The following is a 17,182-nucleotide window of genomic DNA, read 5'->3' on the forward strand; positions in this document are numbered from 1 at the left end:
ATAAGGAGGTTTGACCAGGATTGGGATACCTGTTCATTGAATCATACAATCACAGAATCATTAAGGTTGGAAAAGACCTCTAAGATCATTTAATCCAACTGTCAGCCCATCCCACCAAGCAGCAGGACCACAGCAGCAGGCACTACACACAGAGCAGAGCTCCAGGAGCTGTGGGGTTGCATGGTATCCGGGCAATGGTCCCAGAGGGAAACTATGAGCTTCATCACCTCTGGCCGGATTTGTCCCTATTCTAAGGAATCGCTTAAAGACATCTCAGAGGTTTTTGACCCTATTTATGAGCTGTGTAGCCATGGTAACTGTAGTTATACCAGAAATAGCAGCTTGCTTGAATGACAAAGAGAGTGCAAGTTTACAAGACAGTGACTTTTCCAGGGCCACAGTGCTTGTGGGACTGTGGGAGGAAATCCTGGCCAGGGCTCAAGCTGAGGATGCAGTGGCTGAGGACTACAATAGCTCTTTTGAAACAAATCTCTACAATCTCATGTCAGGTACTTGTGAGATGTTGTGCTGTATTGATAGAGTGTGATAGCTTGCAATGTGGGCATACCTGGCTGGGAACTGCTGGGGAATTTCTGTGGGTAAACAAAGGCTTCCCATCTGCAGAGAGATAACCTAGCAAGTGCTTCTGCATCCCTGGCAGGAGGACAGAGGTTGGGCCTGGATTGGGAAAGTGACTGCCTGTTTGTTTTGTATGACAGTGAGGTTGTCATGTCAACTGTACTTCAGTGGGAAGTTTGGTGCACTAAGGTGTCTGCAAACGAAGATTCACACAGACTCATAGAATCATTTGAGTTGGAAAGGACTTTTAAAAGGTCATCTGATCCAATTCCCCTGCAATGAACAGGGACACCTACAGCTAGAATAGGGTGCTCAGAACCCCTCCAGTCTGACCTTGACTGTCTCTGGGGATGGGGCTTTCACTGCCTCTCTGGGCAACCTGTGCCAGTGCCTCACCACTCTGACTGTAAAACACTTGCTGCAACCCTCCTTCCCCACTGCTCACCATGTCCTCAGCAGTCTGTCTGTGATGGTGAGAAAAGAAGCAGCTACAGAGAACTGACCTGCAAATATACATAGCTGCAAATGCATGCAAACCAGCCCATCACAGCTGCAGAGAAGGCGGCATCTTTATGGTACGTTGCATTGTCCTTCCTCCAGAAGGTCATGCACTCCAGTTTCAGGATAAAGCACCTGACAGCCTGAAGAAAGCACAGCAGTTTGCTGACTCTGAGGATCTGTGCCTCTGTTCTGCTGAGTGTCCCCATGCTCAGGTTGCAGAGCAGCCTGCACTTGGCTCTCATTTCCACTCATGCCATGGAGACTGCTTTGTTGGCGGGGCAGAGGTGGCAGAGGCCGAGGTTTGCTTTTCCACTGTCAGGGCTCCAGAGGGGGATTTCCATGGGCAGTCTGGAGAAAGATGTCCTTTGAGGAAACATAAATCAAGCTTCTGGCAACACATGGGATGGATTCCCAGTGTGGCTGCGGACAGGGCCCTGCTGCTGTTTCCTCCTGGGGCTGCTCGGTGGTTCAGTGCCTCTCACAGCCCCATGCCGCATGTCTGAGCTGTCTGAGCATTTTGCCGTCCCAGGGTTCCCTCAGGGAAAATTAAGTCCCTGCCTTTCTCCTTCAGTCAAGGTGCTTGATTCATGCATGCCAGCACAGCATTTTAGACCCCAAGCTCTCAGGCACAGCACTTGAGGATGTGCTTGCTTTTTGTAGCAAGTGATATAAAACCCATGTAGCTGTCATACACTTCATTAGCTACCAGCTACATTTCCTTGCTTCTAAGCAGTCAGCCCGGCCTTCGTTTACATGGGTAACAAAGTCTTGCCACATAATGCTAACAAGGAGTACGTGGGTAGGGTTTTATTAACTCACACCAACCTTTCCATGATTGGTAGCGATAAACACAGACCTGTAGACCAGAGCCAGCTGCCCCAAAATCTGCCACGGGAGCCATCAGTATGGCTGTGCAGTACAAAGAGCCCCGCGCTGTGTAACTGTGCTGTGATTTATCACTTGAGAGCGTCCCCTGCCCATTGCTGAGCTGTCCTGGGAGAAGGCAGTAGTGTTACTGAGCATCCTTCCTGTGCACTGACATTGCTTAAATGTCTGCAGCCAGGCTGCTGGCAGTGCTGCAAGGGGACTGTGTTTGTTAGATCAGAAGCTTCTTTTCTTTTCTGAATTACGTTATTTCTTTTATTATTCCCCCCCAAATGCCATTTAGCTTGAAGTCCTGAACTACGACCTGACATTTTTTCATTTCTCTGAGCAAGCACAAGGAGTTAACCTTGCTGTCTATGCGGCTGCCAGCAGGCAGAGCACGTGGTCACCCTTAAGAATGCACCTGAACAGCAGTTTTTACAGTGGTGTCTCCAGGATCTTCCTTAGAATTTTCTCCTCCCATTATTGACTCCTTCTGTATGAATTATGTGCCATACACTTGCATACAGTGGTTCAGTGATCCACTAGCACTCACTTAACGTGTTCACGCATTGAATTAAGCATGGAAGGAACAGTTTAGCTTCATTGCTAAGAAGAAAAACAGAAGAGCCGGCAAGAGGGTGTCTTTATTTAAATCAGATAATTCCAGTGCCTTATTCAGTTTGAAACAGTGAAGTGAGTGACTCAGTGTCACTGGGCTATGAAGAAGTAACTGTGCACAAGTCAGCTCCACATCTCCTCTCCTGACAGCTCCCCTTCTCCTCTTGCTCTGAAGGATCGATTCTCTCTCCTTGGCAACCAGCAGTCCAATCCAGAGAGGCTCCTCTAAAACATTTTGGTGAAATGTTTCTTTCTTCTTAAGGAGACACATCCATTACTGTGGCTTTCACACCACACTACAGACATGCTCTTCTTTCCTCCTCCTCACAGATAAAAGCACTGCCGTGCAATCTCATTCAGCTCAGCTCTTTGCCACCACCACCATAATTAGGATTGTTTTTTGAAGTAACAGCTGAGGCTCTCAAACAGAACTGATTGCTGCCAGGGAGCATCCCGCATTCTCCTCGGGAACATTCAGCTAATGGGCAGAGGAGGCAGCTCTTCCTGCCCCATTAGCTGGTCTCCTGGGTGGCTGCACAGCTCCCAGGCACACTGATGCTGAATGCTCCAGCTGCCATGCGATAGCTGATCCCTGGTGAAATGACTGTGGAAGGGGGAAAAGCCAAGAGATGGAAGTGTAAATCACACCGAATATACACACACACACACACATATATATATAATTCTTCTTTTATAGCTGAGGTCTATAGCCAGGGATTAAGCCTGACATTCTCTCCTCAGGGTTTCATAAATCCTTAGGTTTTAATGTTTTAAGTTTTTAAAATATTTTTATTTGATGCTTTTGATTGGAACATCCTCAGCCCTTCTACTAGTGTAGATCCTTGCTTTCATGCTTGCTTGTGAGTGGAGGTGCACCTCTCACCAACTGAGTTTGAGCCTCTTATTGGGAGGCTGTGAGGCTGCTCTGTGGCAGGGTCCTAGGGCTGCAGCCACTTCTGGGTCCCATCAAATATGATGAGCGCATCATAGAATCATAGAACCATAGATTATCCCAAGTTAGAAGGGTCTGATTCCACACAGGACCACCCAAAATTAACACCCTGTGTCTGAGAGCGCTGTTCAGAGATTAAGTGAACTGTTCAAGGGCTGTCATTGCACACTGGGCTCACCAATGTTGCACAAAGGATATTCTGGAAGGCTTGACATCCACAGAGATCGATTTGCAAGATCCATAGCTGAAGGCATACAGTGACTGCAAAGGTTAAAGCTGGTTATAGAGGAAAATGAAAAGAAAGGAAGGTTAGAGAGAGAGAAAGGAGAAGGTTTCCCTGGTGACCGGCTGGGAATGGCAACGACAAGCTTTCACGGGAGCAGGGGTGCTGCAGGTGATGATGATGAGGAACAACAATGCCAATGCCAATTTCTTACCACATTTTCCCTTAGCAAGACATTGATCAGGATCCTCTTAAGCTCCCTATTGATTATCCTCAGTTATGACTCTGTTAGCTCTGAGAGAATTCTAATTGTATGCAAACATTGTTGAGCTTCTGTGTATATATGTTAATGGATGGCAGCTACTGAGAATTTAATTAGCTGTTACCTACTTTGTTGAGCACCGCAGTTGTTTTTCTCTTGCATATCCCTAAGTCTACAAAACAAGAGGCAAAGAAGGAGAGGGAGGAGGGCAATCCTCACCCCAGTGCTTTCCATGAGAACCAGCACAAAACCACTGTAGGGGCTGGCAAGGGTACAGCTGTGGGATCCGCAGTGGGAACAGCACAAGTGCAATAAAGCAGAACTTTTGTCGCAGTGCCCGGAGCAGCGCTGTGCTGAACACCAAGGCACACACGGCACCCGAGAGCCAGCGGGAGCCTGGGCACAGCCTCATTCTGAGCTGTGAATTTCAGCACCAAGCCAGGCTCCCTGCTGAGATGAGTGTTCAGCACGGGCAAGGCAGGGTGCAGCTGGCAAGGAGATTTGCTAAAGCCAGCGGGGAAAAAGAGGATGCCAGAGCTTTCCTAATTTAGTGCCAGTTTCTGGCTGTGTCGGAGGGAAGCCACAGCGCACGGGGCATGCTTGGATAAATACCTCCCTAACACCCCGCCCAGGGATCAGCTTATGGCTGAGATTTGATTACACACACTGAGATCTGACCTTATATAACCACTTCTGAGAAGCCCCCAAATAATCCATCTCACTCCAGTGGGTACTGGCCCCACCGGTGGCTGCTTCCTACCTGGCAGCCACTGAGAGATGAGTGATGGGGCTGCTCTCCTCCATGCAGGCATTCAGAAAAGGGACACCAGTCCTTGGGGAAGGGATGTTCCCACATCTATTACTGTCCTTCCTATCTCCTCTTCACCCCTTCCACTTTCACTGCTCTCTCCTTAAGTGGGCTGCAGTGACCATCTTCAGCCTGTCTCAGGATGGCCTTTGGATTTCCTACATGCTCTTCTTGCCTTTGCTTCCCCAGCTCCAGCCAAGCCCTCTCCCTCTCCCTGCCCTGCTGTTCTCCCCTATGGCCAGTGAGGCACACAGGAACAACATGTGAAGACTCTGAGAGCCTTCAGGCTAGAGATGGGTGTTATGGGATTAGCATGTTAACTGGCCTAAAAGCTACTTAGGCAAGCATTACATTTCCAATCTCCTCTCCATCTTTCAAGGAAATCTCTTCTGGAGGAGTTGGAGAGACAGAGCACCAGTCACATGTTGTGAAGGCAGCTCCTTGGCCAGCTGACAGCCTGAAGGGTGTTCTAAAGGCACCTGTGTGTGATCTCAGGAGGAGGAAGGGCCTCCACACAGTGCAGGGACACCTGGCCTGGGGACACCCGTGGCACAAACAGATGCTGTCCTTGCAGCACTCACTGGCATTAGTTTGCTGCACCACGAGGTCTTCTTGGTGCATTGCTCGTAGCCTTGCTGGAAATGGCAAAAAGCTTAAGGGGGAGGTAAAGCACAAGACAGGGACAGGATTTGGCCGCATTGTTCATTGGAGAGCAATGTAAGTGCGCAACACTGTGCATGGAGTTAATCGCAGATGTAAATGAAAAGCTCTGAAGCAAAATACTTAACAAGAGCAGTGGGAAAAGATGTTGCACTACAGGGCCTCTTAAAACTACAAAAATGAATTCCTATTCCTAGAATCATAGAATTATTAAGGCTGGGAAGAACACTACAGTCATCTACTCCAATCATCAACCCATCACTACTATACCACTAAACTATGTCACTCAGTGTGACATCTGCATCTTTTCTTGAACACCGCCAAGGATGGTGACTCCATCACCACAGTGGGCAGCCAGTTCCAAAGCCTCACTAGACTGAACTCTGTATTCCCCTTCATGTTGCTTCCAGCCTGGGAGATTTCAGCTCAGATGTAAAAATTTTACGAATAGAGAGTGGGTGAAAGTACAAGATTGTAACAGGTGATGTTTTCCTGAATTAATCACTTCTAAAGGCCATTAAACAGTACAGTTCCTCAAATTCAGGCACCTCTTATGCGGAGCATGGAGATGACATTTAGCAGCAATGGAACACCAGAAGAAGTGCCGGACAGCTGATGGCAGCAATCCAAACACAAAGAGAAGAATAATGCCATGCCTAACTTTTCTTTAAGTTTTCAAGAAATCTCAAGCTTCTACAGAAAGCATTTGACTATTAGGAGTAAAGGTTTTCCTGCCCATGGCCAAGGGGCTGGAACTAGTTGATCTTTGATGTCCCTTGCAACCCAAGCCATTCTGTGGTTCTATGATTCCATAAGTTTGGATGCTAGTGGTTAGTATTTTCCAACTAAAGTCACATTTGAAATAATGCCACTTCTTTTGCAATCAAGCAAGGCATTTTCTAGACATTGCCCTTGCTTCCTCCTGTCACAGGCTGCAGTTCGACAAAGTCTGCTGAGAGATGGTCTTTACTGCATGGCATCAGATTGCCAGAGATCAAATATTTGGTGTTAAGGATTCGCTTTCAGTGATATTCTGCTGCAACATAGTTCAAAACCTGCCTTTTTTTTCCAGCAGATCAGTGACGTGGTTCCCCAGTGGGATGCCGGATATGCCAACCTGAAGGATGCTGCCTGGTTTCTAAGCTCCCATCTGCTCACCATGGTGCGTATCCAATGTCTGCAGTTCCTTCTCACCCCTCTTACCAACAGGAAGATGAAGCACAGAGCAATGACATTTATCCATGATTACATGCTGGTTAATTTCTAATCTAGGGATAAAACCTGTTTCTCTGCTGATATAGGTTGAGTGTACACATTCAAGTGTACATCTCTATACCCTGTGCATGTTTGTGGGTGTACTGGTCTCAATGTATGCTCATGCACATTTAGAAATAGTGTACATGCAGCACTGGTCTCTTCACATGGCCATTAAACCCAAGGAAACCTCAAATCAGGGTGTAACCAAATGGTAACTTCAACTCATGCACCTTCCCAGCAAGGGTATTCTCATCTCCAGTGCAAACTGGAAATTGGAGAGTGAGTCTAGGTACCACAGGAGGCAAGACTAAAGGCTGATCTACAAGAGGCACGGGCTTCAAAAGAAGACTATAGTTAGCACTTCTAGCTTCCCAAATGTTGCCCAGGCCAACACCGCTCATGCCAGCAGTTTGAGCCACCATAACTTGGCATGGTCATGGAAATCACTTGTTCTGTGCTTTCCCAGTCTGCACTCCCACACAGCCCCTTCCATTTTCCAGCACAGGTGAACAAGGCTGGGAAACTGAACTGGGTTTAAAGCTCACTGATAGATACTTATGTGTCTGCTTACCTGGTTTTGGTAGGTATGTTTTAAACTGCGCACAGTGCTGTATGTACAGAATCATAGAATGGTTTGGGTTAGAAGGGACCTGAAAGCTCACCCAGCTCCACCCCGTGCTCCCCAGAGCCCCATCCAACCTGGCCTTGAATGCCTCCAGGGATGGGGCACCCGTAGCTTCACTGGGCAGCCTGTGCCAGTACTCTGCTCAGTTCTGCTGCATTGTCCCATGAGGAGGGTGAGATAGGACTGGGAAAGAACAGCAAAGCATTAAGCAGTTTCTCTTGGTCAGTAACATATTAATGGAGGTTTAAAATAATTCTGGGGCTACAGGCCTGACTCAGTGGGAATCCACTGCCAGCCAGATACATGCCCTGTTTGTCCCCTGAAAAGCATGAGGTCAGAATCAAAGTGCCATCCACACCATCAGCCCTTCTCTTCTGAGATCTGCCCGTCCCTGGTAGAGATTCCTCTGATTCAGTGGTCTGCAGCCTCTAAAAATTGGTGTACAATAAATATTTTTTATCAGACATGAATCTGGGGCAGTGAACATAAGCCCCTTGACAATGGACTTGCTTCACTCAGTTTGCTTCTGCAAATGCATTAAAAGAAGCGCATCAGTCATTTCAGCTCCAGATTTGCTGGTTGCAGACCAATGATCTAATTTGTCTTTAAATTCCGCACTGAGGATGATGCGCACGGAGGAGAGATGTGAATGAAGAAGCAAGCGGGCAATCTGCAAGTGGAAGAAGATAAAACCCACCGGCATTTCAGAGTGGAAGTGGGGTAAAATCCTTCTTGTATTTAAGCATGCCTGGGAAAAGGGAGCTTATTGTTCCAGGGGCTGTTGATCTTTGGGACTGCTTGAAAATGGCCGGGAGCGGGGTGCACACGGCGGGATGGGAACGATGTTCCCATCAGGTGCAGCAGGTAGCATGCGTTACCTGGGAAAAATGAGGCTCAGCTGTAACGACCACCACTTGTACCCCCGCCTATGCACGAAAACGCTCGACTCGATTTTCCACACATCACCAGTATAAATCAGTACAACAACGATATGCACCGGCACCGGCTTCTCAGACCGACCTTAATTACAGCAAGCAGGAAAAGAAACACAATTAAAACCTGGGGTCGGACAACAAAGAGCCGAGCGCCCAAGTGCAGCAGCAGCAGCAGCTTCTCACAAAGAGCCGGGAGCCTCTCGGGGCCCCCTCCCGCAGCCCACCCGGGGGCTCTGCGCTTACACAAAGCCGCGCAAGGAGAGCGCAGAGCCCGGCGGTAGGGGCAGAGCGATGCGCGGAGGAGCGCTGCAGCATGCGGTCTGTATCGGAGCTTCCTCTTCGAGTGGGGCTGCTGGAGGGAGGCTTTTTTTTTTCTTTCTTTTTTTTTTTTTTTTTTAGTGTGAGTGATATTTATTTATTTATTTTCCCCCACCAACTTCCTTCCTGCTCCAACTGCCAAAGCGCAAAGCTGAGAGCTGAGAGCAGAGGAGGACCCCGCAAGCAGGCAGGCAGGCAGGAAGGCACCGCGCAGCAGTGAGTGCGAACCAGGGCGGAGGGGTGGGTCGAGGGGGGTGAACCTGGGGGAAGGGCAACTTCTTTGTTCCGGTGTTTGGCTCTATCGCCCGGTCTGGCCGGCACACGGGCAGGGCCCTGTCCGCATCCGACGGGGAAGTTGGGTTCAGCGTTTGGGATGGGAAAGGAATGGGGGGAGAGGTGCCCCCCCGGTGCCCGGGGGATCCGCCGGTAGCCGGGCGCTGGGCTGCCCTTCTGCCCCCGCATCTCTGGGGTGGGACGTGGGGCGCCGGTGGGGCCGCGTGTCACTGCCCCGGGGTGGGAAACTGCTTCCTTGCCTCTAAACCCGCTTCCTGGAGATAAGCCCTAGGTTGAGGGAGGGGGCTATTTAAGGGAGTGAATTTGATGTGCTGAGGGAGCGTGAATAAAATGTTATACCCTTGACAGCCCTCTTTGTGCCTTGTGGTGGCATGGGGGGATGAGGAGGTACATCCACCTCATGTGCATCCCTCTGCCTCAAAATGCTGCAGATGCACGGGTAGCCCCAGCACAGGCAGCGATGCTTAGGAGAGCACAGTCCCTCCGTGTATTCTTGCAGCTGGCTTTATGATGGGAAGTCCCTGATATGGCTCCAGCCTTCTCCCTGCTGCTGTATGGAAGCTCCCAGACTTCAGAGGTGCAGGCAATGCGCAACTGAGGGTCAGGGCTGTGGAAAGGTGCGAAAAATACAGCAGAGCAGGGACTAAATCAGTCACATGTCACCTTGTGTAAAGCATCTACAGGGTTAATGCTTTTCATTTTTAATGCAGCTGGTGGCCTGAGGCCCTGGGGGGCTCTATGGAGCTGTGTGCTTGGCACAGGAAGCCAGGCCCCCCAACAGGTGGGTGCTGACACGCTCACCCTGGGGATGCTTCGGTGCCTCAGCCCTGCAGCACCTCTCTGCTGGCAGAGGACACCAGTCCCACAGGAGGACTAAGCAGATACAGTGCCAAGAGCTGTGCCCATCCTCAGCTCTCCCCACTACCCAGGGCCCTTCCTCGGCCCTGGGGAGCTGCTGCCCATGAGGCAAAGGCAGGCAGGGGTGGGAAATAGGTGAGATGTGAACATGGGAACATGGCAAGAAAGTCAGGTCTACAATTTGGAGAGAAATGCTGGAGTGGGGTCTGATCACTGCCATCTTGCAAAGATGTACTTGAGCTGGTGGTTGTTCAGCCCGTCAGGCTGCTCTCCATTGACTCTTCTCACTGGCAAAGCAGGCTACTTGTGTAACTCTTCACAGGCTTTCAGAGCCTAAATGCATCTGCACCTCAAGTGAGCTGCCCCCAAGGGCTGGCGGGGGAAGTTGGCAGCATGAATGATGCAAAGATGAGGTTTGAGGGATGGAGAGCAATCAGCTGGCCCAATTCTGGCTCTACCTCTTCTGTGCATGGGGCTGGTAAGATTGGTAAGATCTTGCTCTCCTCCTGTGATAAACCACAACCCCTATGTAGAATGGGAACAGGCAGGCAGTAGCTTTATGGTTCTAGTTGGAGCAGACAGCCTGGTATCACAAGAAAGCTCTGGGGAGCGGAAGTGACTCAGATCTGCAGCTGGAGCCCAATGGATGGCAAGACCTGGTGCTGGCTGCTGCAGCTTATCACATCCTCTTCCTGTGGCTGCTGTGCGATGGCACTGTGGGGTCATGGGGTGCTGGGGCTGCACAGTGGTGAGACATGAGCTACAGTGCTGTTATTGGGGAGCTTCTGGTTTCTTTCCTCATGAGGACAAGCTTGTGTGCTTTTCCTATTGTACACAGGTCCTTCATGCTCCCAGAGCCAGGAAGAGGCATTCGGCTTCTGGGACATGCTGTTTTTCAAGGCCATTGGAACTGGGATTTCCTTTTACTTCACGGCTGCTCCCCCCTGCAATAATTCCTGACTCACCACAACATGTTGTAGCAAAGCAGCCTTGTATCAGAGCTGTAACACAACTGAGTGCTCTCATCCCTGTTGCTGTTCGGTCCTTCCCTGCCTCTGTAATGTGCTTTTGCCAATATGCCCCTCCTTGAATGTTTTCCACTGGTCTCATCCGTGCTGGGATAGCACTGGGAGGTCTGTGTATTACTCATTGCTGCCCGATTCCACTTGCTGATTCATTGTGGACTGTTGCATAAACATATATATTTATTTGCATTCTCTTTCAATGAAATTGAAAACTATCCTGGGAGCTTCCTACTGGGAACTTCAAGGCCACAGCTGTAGAGAGGAACAAAGGGCTTAGTGGGGGAAATGCAAGCAACCAGGGAAAAAGTGAATTTTTAGCAAGGACAGTCTCGGAGAATGAGTTAACATAAGGATAAGCTGAAGTGCACTGAGTGATCTGTGTAGCAGTGCTTACTGCTCCTTCCTCTTGCCTGTCTTTGCCTCCTCTTTCCCTATCATGTGCCCTCTGCCTCCCTGCACTGGCTCCCATTTGGGATGCTGCCCAAACTGTCTCAAGCTTGGTGCTCAGTGTTGTGCATCCTGGCTGAGCTGGACTCCAGCCTTTCTGCCTCTTCCTTTCTGAGAGATGAAGTGCAGGTATGCAGGGCTGGATGCAGCCACCATCAGTGCTCCTTTCCTCAGCAGGAGGGAGACCTGATGGATCTGTGGTGAGCTGATCCTTGGAGCAAACATTGGGAATACCAACAGACAGATCAAAGTGAGTGCATCTCCTTGGGTGCTTTAGACAACATGCTGATGTAAAGGAGCTGCTGCCAAGTATATGATCTTTTTATGATCTCTGACTGTTGGCTTGTAACAAGAGAGTGAGTGAAACATCTGTCCTCAGCTACATTCCCATCTCTGTGCCCTGCTGTGTGTCTGTGGCTCTTTGTATGAGCTCTCTGGCAAGCACAGAAGCCGTGCACAGTGGCTTGTAATTGCAGGGTTGTCGGCCAGCGATCGTGCTGCAGAGTGACTGTAAATCACTCTGGTATCAGCCTCCGCTCCGGCGCCTCCTCCCCGCAAGGGAAAGGCTGATAGAGGTCTGTGTGTGTGTGGTGCCTGTGGGTGAGCAGTGAGGGCAGAGGGGGCTGAGCTCAAGCCCAGATTTCAGCACGGCAGTGTCAGGATTGCTGATAGCCTCCGCCATTTGCCTTTGATGATTCTACTGCGTTGTGCCTGCCCAACTGCCTGGGGAACTGACATACAGTGTGCCCCCAAGGAAGCTACTCTCCCACAGAGCAATCCCATTGACTGCCCCTCTCTGATGCTCAGATCAAGCTACCATGACTGAGAAGACCCAGGAACCTCATGTGGAGGAGGATGATGACGAGCTGGATGGGAAACTGAACTACAAACCTCCTCCCCAGAAAACACTGCAGGAGCTGCAAGAGTTGGACAAAGATGATGAGAGCCTCACTAAGTACAAGAAGTCCCTGCTAGGAGATGGACCTGTGGTGGCAGGTAGGAAGGAGCATCCTGGTAGGAAGTGACTGGGGAGATGCATTGCAAGGGCATGCCTGAATACAGAGATGGGGCAAGATGGACTCAAAGAAAAAGTAACTTGGCTGAGCAGATTTCTGCTGGTGGGCTGGAAATGCAGGGAATCTGGCAAGGAGGATGTTCTGAACATTTGATGTAAGGTATCAGACAGTGCTAGAGTCTGAAAGGTGCTTGTGGTATGGGGTGTGCATGCCTTGGAGGACTGCAGGGGGGTTAGGAGTATGAGGGGACCAGCCTGTGCTGAAATGGGACCAGTAATTTAAAGAGAGGTATCTCCTGTGGTGGAAAGACTTTGTCTAGGTACTGAGGTAGTGGCTGGAGGGATCCATTTTGAGTGTCTGGGATAGATACGTGGTCTTGTTGTGCTATGAGAAGGTTGGTTTTACTGGGTGCTTTGTGAGGTGCATCCTCTGTGTGGGAATTCAGTAGCATTTCTTCAGTTTCTGTCTCCCTTCCCCCTCAGACACTTAATTTCACAAGCTGACAGCTTCCCCCTCACTTTCCTACCTGCAGACCCAACGGCTCCTAATGTGGTGGTCACCCGACTCACCCTGGTGTGTGACTCTGCTCCAGGGCCAATCACTATGGACCTTACAGGTGGGTGCAGAATCGCTGTGCACACAGAAGGACACACAAAGGCCCTGGAATGTTTTAAATTAAAAGGGAGTTTGTCCTTAAGGTATTAGTTGGCTTTAGAGGAGTCGTGAGGGTATCATAGCTTTGCTTTTGATTTTAAGGTACACTTGTATGAAAAAGAAGATGCAACAGAGAAAAGTGTGGAGGATCTTTCTCTCATCTAGAATGCTCTGGTAGCTTTTGGTAGAAGGGCTCTTCCTGCTTTCTCTTCTTCCTTTCATTTAGAGCTCATGAGCACAAGGGAAATGCATGCATTTGAGTAACAGGCTGTTTTGAAACTTCAGAATCAAGCAATACTGCAGTTCCGGCTCCAGAGGACATGGGGAAAAGACCAGGCTTCACCTTATATGGGCTTTTCTATATAGAGAGGAAGCCAGGCCCACTGGAGAAGAGCAGCTTCCTGTACAACTGCAACCATGCAGTGCCCAGGAGGCCTCACTAGCTGGGCAGGGGGTATGAGACATGCTCTGCTCGCCTGGGCCTAGAGCTGGGCATGGCTGAAGCAGGGCATCAACAATGTGTGCACTGCCTAATGACAAGGCTGCACATAAATATCTCTGTGTACCAAGACCTATGTGTGTTGGGCATTGTCCACACAGAACTGTGTGGATGTGGCACTGAGGAACATGGTTGGTGGGGGTGGTGACGATGGGTGGTGACGATGGTGGTTGGACTAGATGATCCTAGTGGTCTTTTCCAACCTTAACACTCCTGTGATTCTTTGGTGCGGAGACTGATGCATACGTACCACATTTCTGCCTATGTCTGCTCATTGTGCAATTGCTGTGTACTTATGTTGCAGGTGGTCAGTCTTTCAAAGGGATGCTCACCTTTGACACCAGTCCCAGCCCTGGCACTCTGTAGCTATTCTCTCCTCACTGTGACACCCCTAGCTAATGGTTTGATCCTCTTCTCACAGGTGACCTTGAAGCGCTCAAGAAAGAGACCTTTGTATTAAAGGAAGGAGTTGAATACAGAGTTAAGATCCATTTCAAAGTGAGTTGTTTTCCTGCTGGTTGCTTTAGGTATTGTTGTACCCATCAGGGGACCTGATCTTTTCAGAGAATTACTGCTGCCTGTTCATCCCTTGGAAGAAGTTGCCTTCTGTCCATCAAGGATGGCGAACAACAGGTTATTTGGCAATTTTGGCTGAGTTTGGCTTGACTTTGCAGCCAACAGAAAGTCTTTAATTTACACAGAGTGGGAATGGAAAAGAAGGAAAAGAGGTGATGTTTCTTCATGACATGGTAGTTCTGTTTGCATTGCTGGGCTTGATGAATGCATAGCAAAGATGTAATAGTGTAGCATTTGGCAGAAGATAGCTGAATTCTCTTGAGTCATGACATATTCAAATGGGCTAGTTTCAACCCCCACTCTTCTGTCAAGCAGTGTGTCAGCCACTTCTGCTGTTTCCAGCTGAGAACAAAACTTAGTCACGCTGCAGTGTGGCATCCAGCACTGAAATGATCACCTCTGCAAACGTTTGCTGCAGTCAATGCTGGTTTTGGCAGAGAGGGTAAAGAGAAGGAAGGTAGTGTTCGTGAAACAGAAGGGAAAATGTGAATGTGTGGGCTCTGCAGGAAAGATTTCCCTCTGTCTCTGAAGTTTACCTGCTGTCTCAGATGGCTTTGTCCTCAGACACACCTCCAGCTCCCTTTTGTGCAATGAAATATTTCCAGCTGTATCTGAGCCCAGCTGCCAGGAGATGCCTGGAGTTACTTAACTCCCTTCCTTAGTCCCAAAACTGGTAGGAGCTGACACCATGTGAATTCTCCCCAAGATGTAAAAGGATCTTCCCATCTTGTTTCACCATGGAACTGTTCTGTAGAGGGGCAGTGTGTGCTGGATAGGGGCAGCGAGAGATATCCATGGAAGATTCAAAGAAGGATTACAAACAAAACTGTGACCTCCATCTCTTGAGGAGCAGCTTTGCCAGCTCCTCACTGAATTTAGAGGGGATCTGGGAGAGTTCAATGAATCTTGGCCCACCTGTTTGTGCTGAAAGCATGACTCCAGTCACCCATCTCTGGTTTCCCCTGCTTCACTTTTCTCTGTCGTTATCAGTCTGTTCTGGGAATCTGCTTCAGTCACCTTCAGTCAGGAGAAGGATGGGTAAGGGTAGGAAATGCCCTCAGACACACAGAGAATGCTGCAGGTCTCTGGCTGCCTGTTGGGAAGTGACATTAGAACTCCCAACAGTGTGTCTTGTGCCAAGCCCATGAGAGTAGTTGTGTGAGAAGCCAAGGTGGTCATCTCTGTAAGGAGAGAAAGACAGCAGATAGAGGATCAAAACTTTCCCTGTGACTCTTACTTCTGGTCACTTTGTGCAGGTAAACAGGGACATTGTGTCGGGACTAAAATACGTGCAGCACACCTACCGAACAGGAGTGAAGGGTGAGTAAGAGACCTGCATGCCCAGCATACCCATACTTTTTCTCTTGCAACCTTCTCTGCTCAAATAAGTGTTCTTGCAGATCTGGACCAGGATAGGGCCTCTCTGTGCTGCTGCACAGGAGATGTGGCTTCTCAGCAGAGTGCATAAGTCTGCACTTTGTTTCACCCAGGCCAACTGTTTCCTGTGCCTGTGTGAACTCATTGCAAGCCAGCTCTGCTGTCTGTATGCTACACCACCAGCTGTAGCAGAAATGTCCCCAGAGATGCTGTACAGACGGTGTTTGCCACAGGTTTCCTCTTCACCTCCCCCACCAGCCCTTGAAGTGTGGCTCAGTCCTTGTGGAGCTTCTCACCCATCAAAATTTCTTCCAGATGTGCTTGGTAAAATTTACAGCTGCTCTGCAAAGCTTCCCACTGTCTATGGAGGATTGTGTTTGCCCATAGGCTCACGTGTTCTTACAGTGCTGCCCTGCCTGGGCTTGGCAAAGGAAAATCCCATTTTATACACCCATCCCCACATGTGCATTTTTGCATACAACCACCACTAAGGCTCCACCATCCCATTAAGCATGCAGGTAATGTCCTCTGACCAGCATAGAGAAGTAACAGAGGATAAAGAGAGATCTCTGTCTGTGTGTTGTGGGTTCCTTCTTCCCACAGCTGTTTGTCATGGGAGCAGCACACAGATGTGAGAGGGCACAGACTTAAATGCCTGCCCATCTGCCTGCCCATCTTAACCCACTTTCTCACTTCCTTCACTGATGACCGTGTCCCTTTCTCTCATCACTCCACTATTTCCTTTCTGTCAGTGATCTGTACTTGTGTTCATAGATTTTTCTCTCCTTTATTATTCCCTTCCTAAGAGTCTCATTCCATGTGGATTGTTCTCTCCTAGTGGATAAAGCCACATTTATGGTTGGCAGCTATGGGCCACGGCCAGAGGAGTATGAATTCCTGACACCTATTGAAGAAGCTCCTAAAGGGATGCTGGCCCGAGGCACCTACCACAACAAGTCCTTCTTCACGGATGATGATAAGCATGACCATCTCACCTGGGAGTGGAACCTGTCCATCAAGAAGGAATGGACAGAATGAGCTCACCCCATTTGCCTTCCCCCTTCCCGTCCCCTTGCCTCCTGCACCAGTCTCCAGGTGGGCCATGCCCACCACGCTGCTCCATCCTGCCACCACGGCTGGCCACAGCCCTTGCAGCTCTCCTTGTGGGTTCTGGGGCTCTGTGCCAGCCTTGGTTGACGCACAGGCCTGCAGGTGGCCTTTGCTGCTTCTTCTGATACACTGAAAATAACCCGCCCTTTCTCACCACCACCCCATCATGACATGCAATGGATTAAAGTGGGAAGCATATCCCACCCTTTCTCCCAATACTTCCTCTTGCTGCCTCCATCTCTCCTTCTATACCAACTCTGGTCCCGGGAAGTGCCTTTTCTAGGAAACAAGATCACCTCGCCAGCTCCTTGAGTCTCCTGGCAGGGCAGACTGGTCCCTGGAAAATCCCTCTCTGAGTTACACTTGCCATATGCCCTGACTCATTGTAAATGGCTACTTATCTCCCATGATGGTCTCCTGGTTTGTATCTGGTGCCCTACCCCATTGAAATCCATCCTTGTGCAGGCAAAACCGGTCAGGGGGGTGCAGCTAGATGCTGTAACAAGACGTCAGCGTCTCAAGAATAAAAATGATTTCTTTCTTCTTCTCTGCATGAGTGTCTCTTTCTTTCCTGGAGTTTGGCTCCAAAAAAACTTCAGAGTTTGGCAGTGAGGTGTATGTGGTATTCACTTCTCATATTTAACATTTCCCATGGAAATTGTTCCCATCCACCAGAGGAGCTGCATGTCCCCATGACTGGGCAAGTGCTTGGGAGCATCTG

At 49.4% G+C, this 17,182-nt stretch overlaps 1 protein-coding gene across 2 annotated transcripts; it reads left to right on the forward strand.

The window, feature by feature from the left end:
- The first annotated feature begins 7,720 nt into the window (after positions 1 to 7,720).
- Positions 7,721 to 17,012, forward strand: ARHGDIB (Rho GDP dissociation inhibitor beta). 2 transcript variants are annotated; one of them, XM_072343829.1, is made up of 6 exons: positions 7,721 to 8,072; positions 12,037 to 12,225; positions 12,778 to 12,861; positions 13,820 to 13,896; positions 15,231 to 15,294; positions 16,190 to 17,012. In XM_072343829.1, exons 2-6 carry the CDS (start codon positions 12,048 to 12,050, stop codon positions 16,387 to 16,389), a joined length of 603 nt encoding a protein of 200 aa, XP_072199930.1. In that variant the 5' UTR covers positions 7,721 to 8,072; positions 12,037 to 12,047; the 3' UTR covers positions 16,390 to 17,012. The 2 variants fall into 2 exon arrangements, with proteins under 2 accessions (XP_072199930.1, XP_072199922.1); XM_072343821.1 differs by lacking the exon at positions 7,721 to 8,072 and adding an exon at positions 8,440 to 8,821.
- Positions 17,013 to 17,182: the final 170 nt, after the last annotated feature.

Source organism: Excalfactoria chinensis, chromosome 1 (genome assembly GCF_039878825.1).
Source record: "Excalfactoria chinensis isolate bCotChi1 chromosome 1, bCotChi1.hap2, whole genome shotgun sequence".
NCBI classification, from domain to species: domain Eukaryota; kingdom Metazoa; phylum Chordata; class Aves; order Galliformes; family Phasianidae; genus Excalfactoria; species Excalfactoria chinensis.

Bases quoted from the DNA above. Each gene is read 5' to 3' on its own strand.
- ARHGDIB (XM_072343829.1), top strand. From the start codon at position 12,048: ATGACTGAGAAGACCCAGGAACCTCATGTGGAGGAGGATGATGACGAG. The intron at 12,862-13,819 runs GTGGGTGCAGAA...CTCTTCTCACAG, and splicing joins AATCACTATGGACCTTACAG to GTGACCTTGAAGCGCTCAAG. The intron at 13,897-15,230 runs GTGAGTTGTTTT...CACTTTGTGCAG, and splicing joins GAGTTAAGATCCATTTCAAA to GTAAACAGGGACATTGTGTC.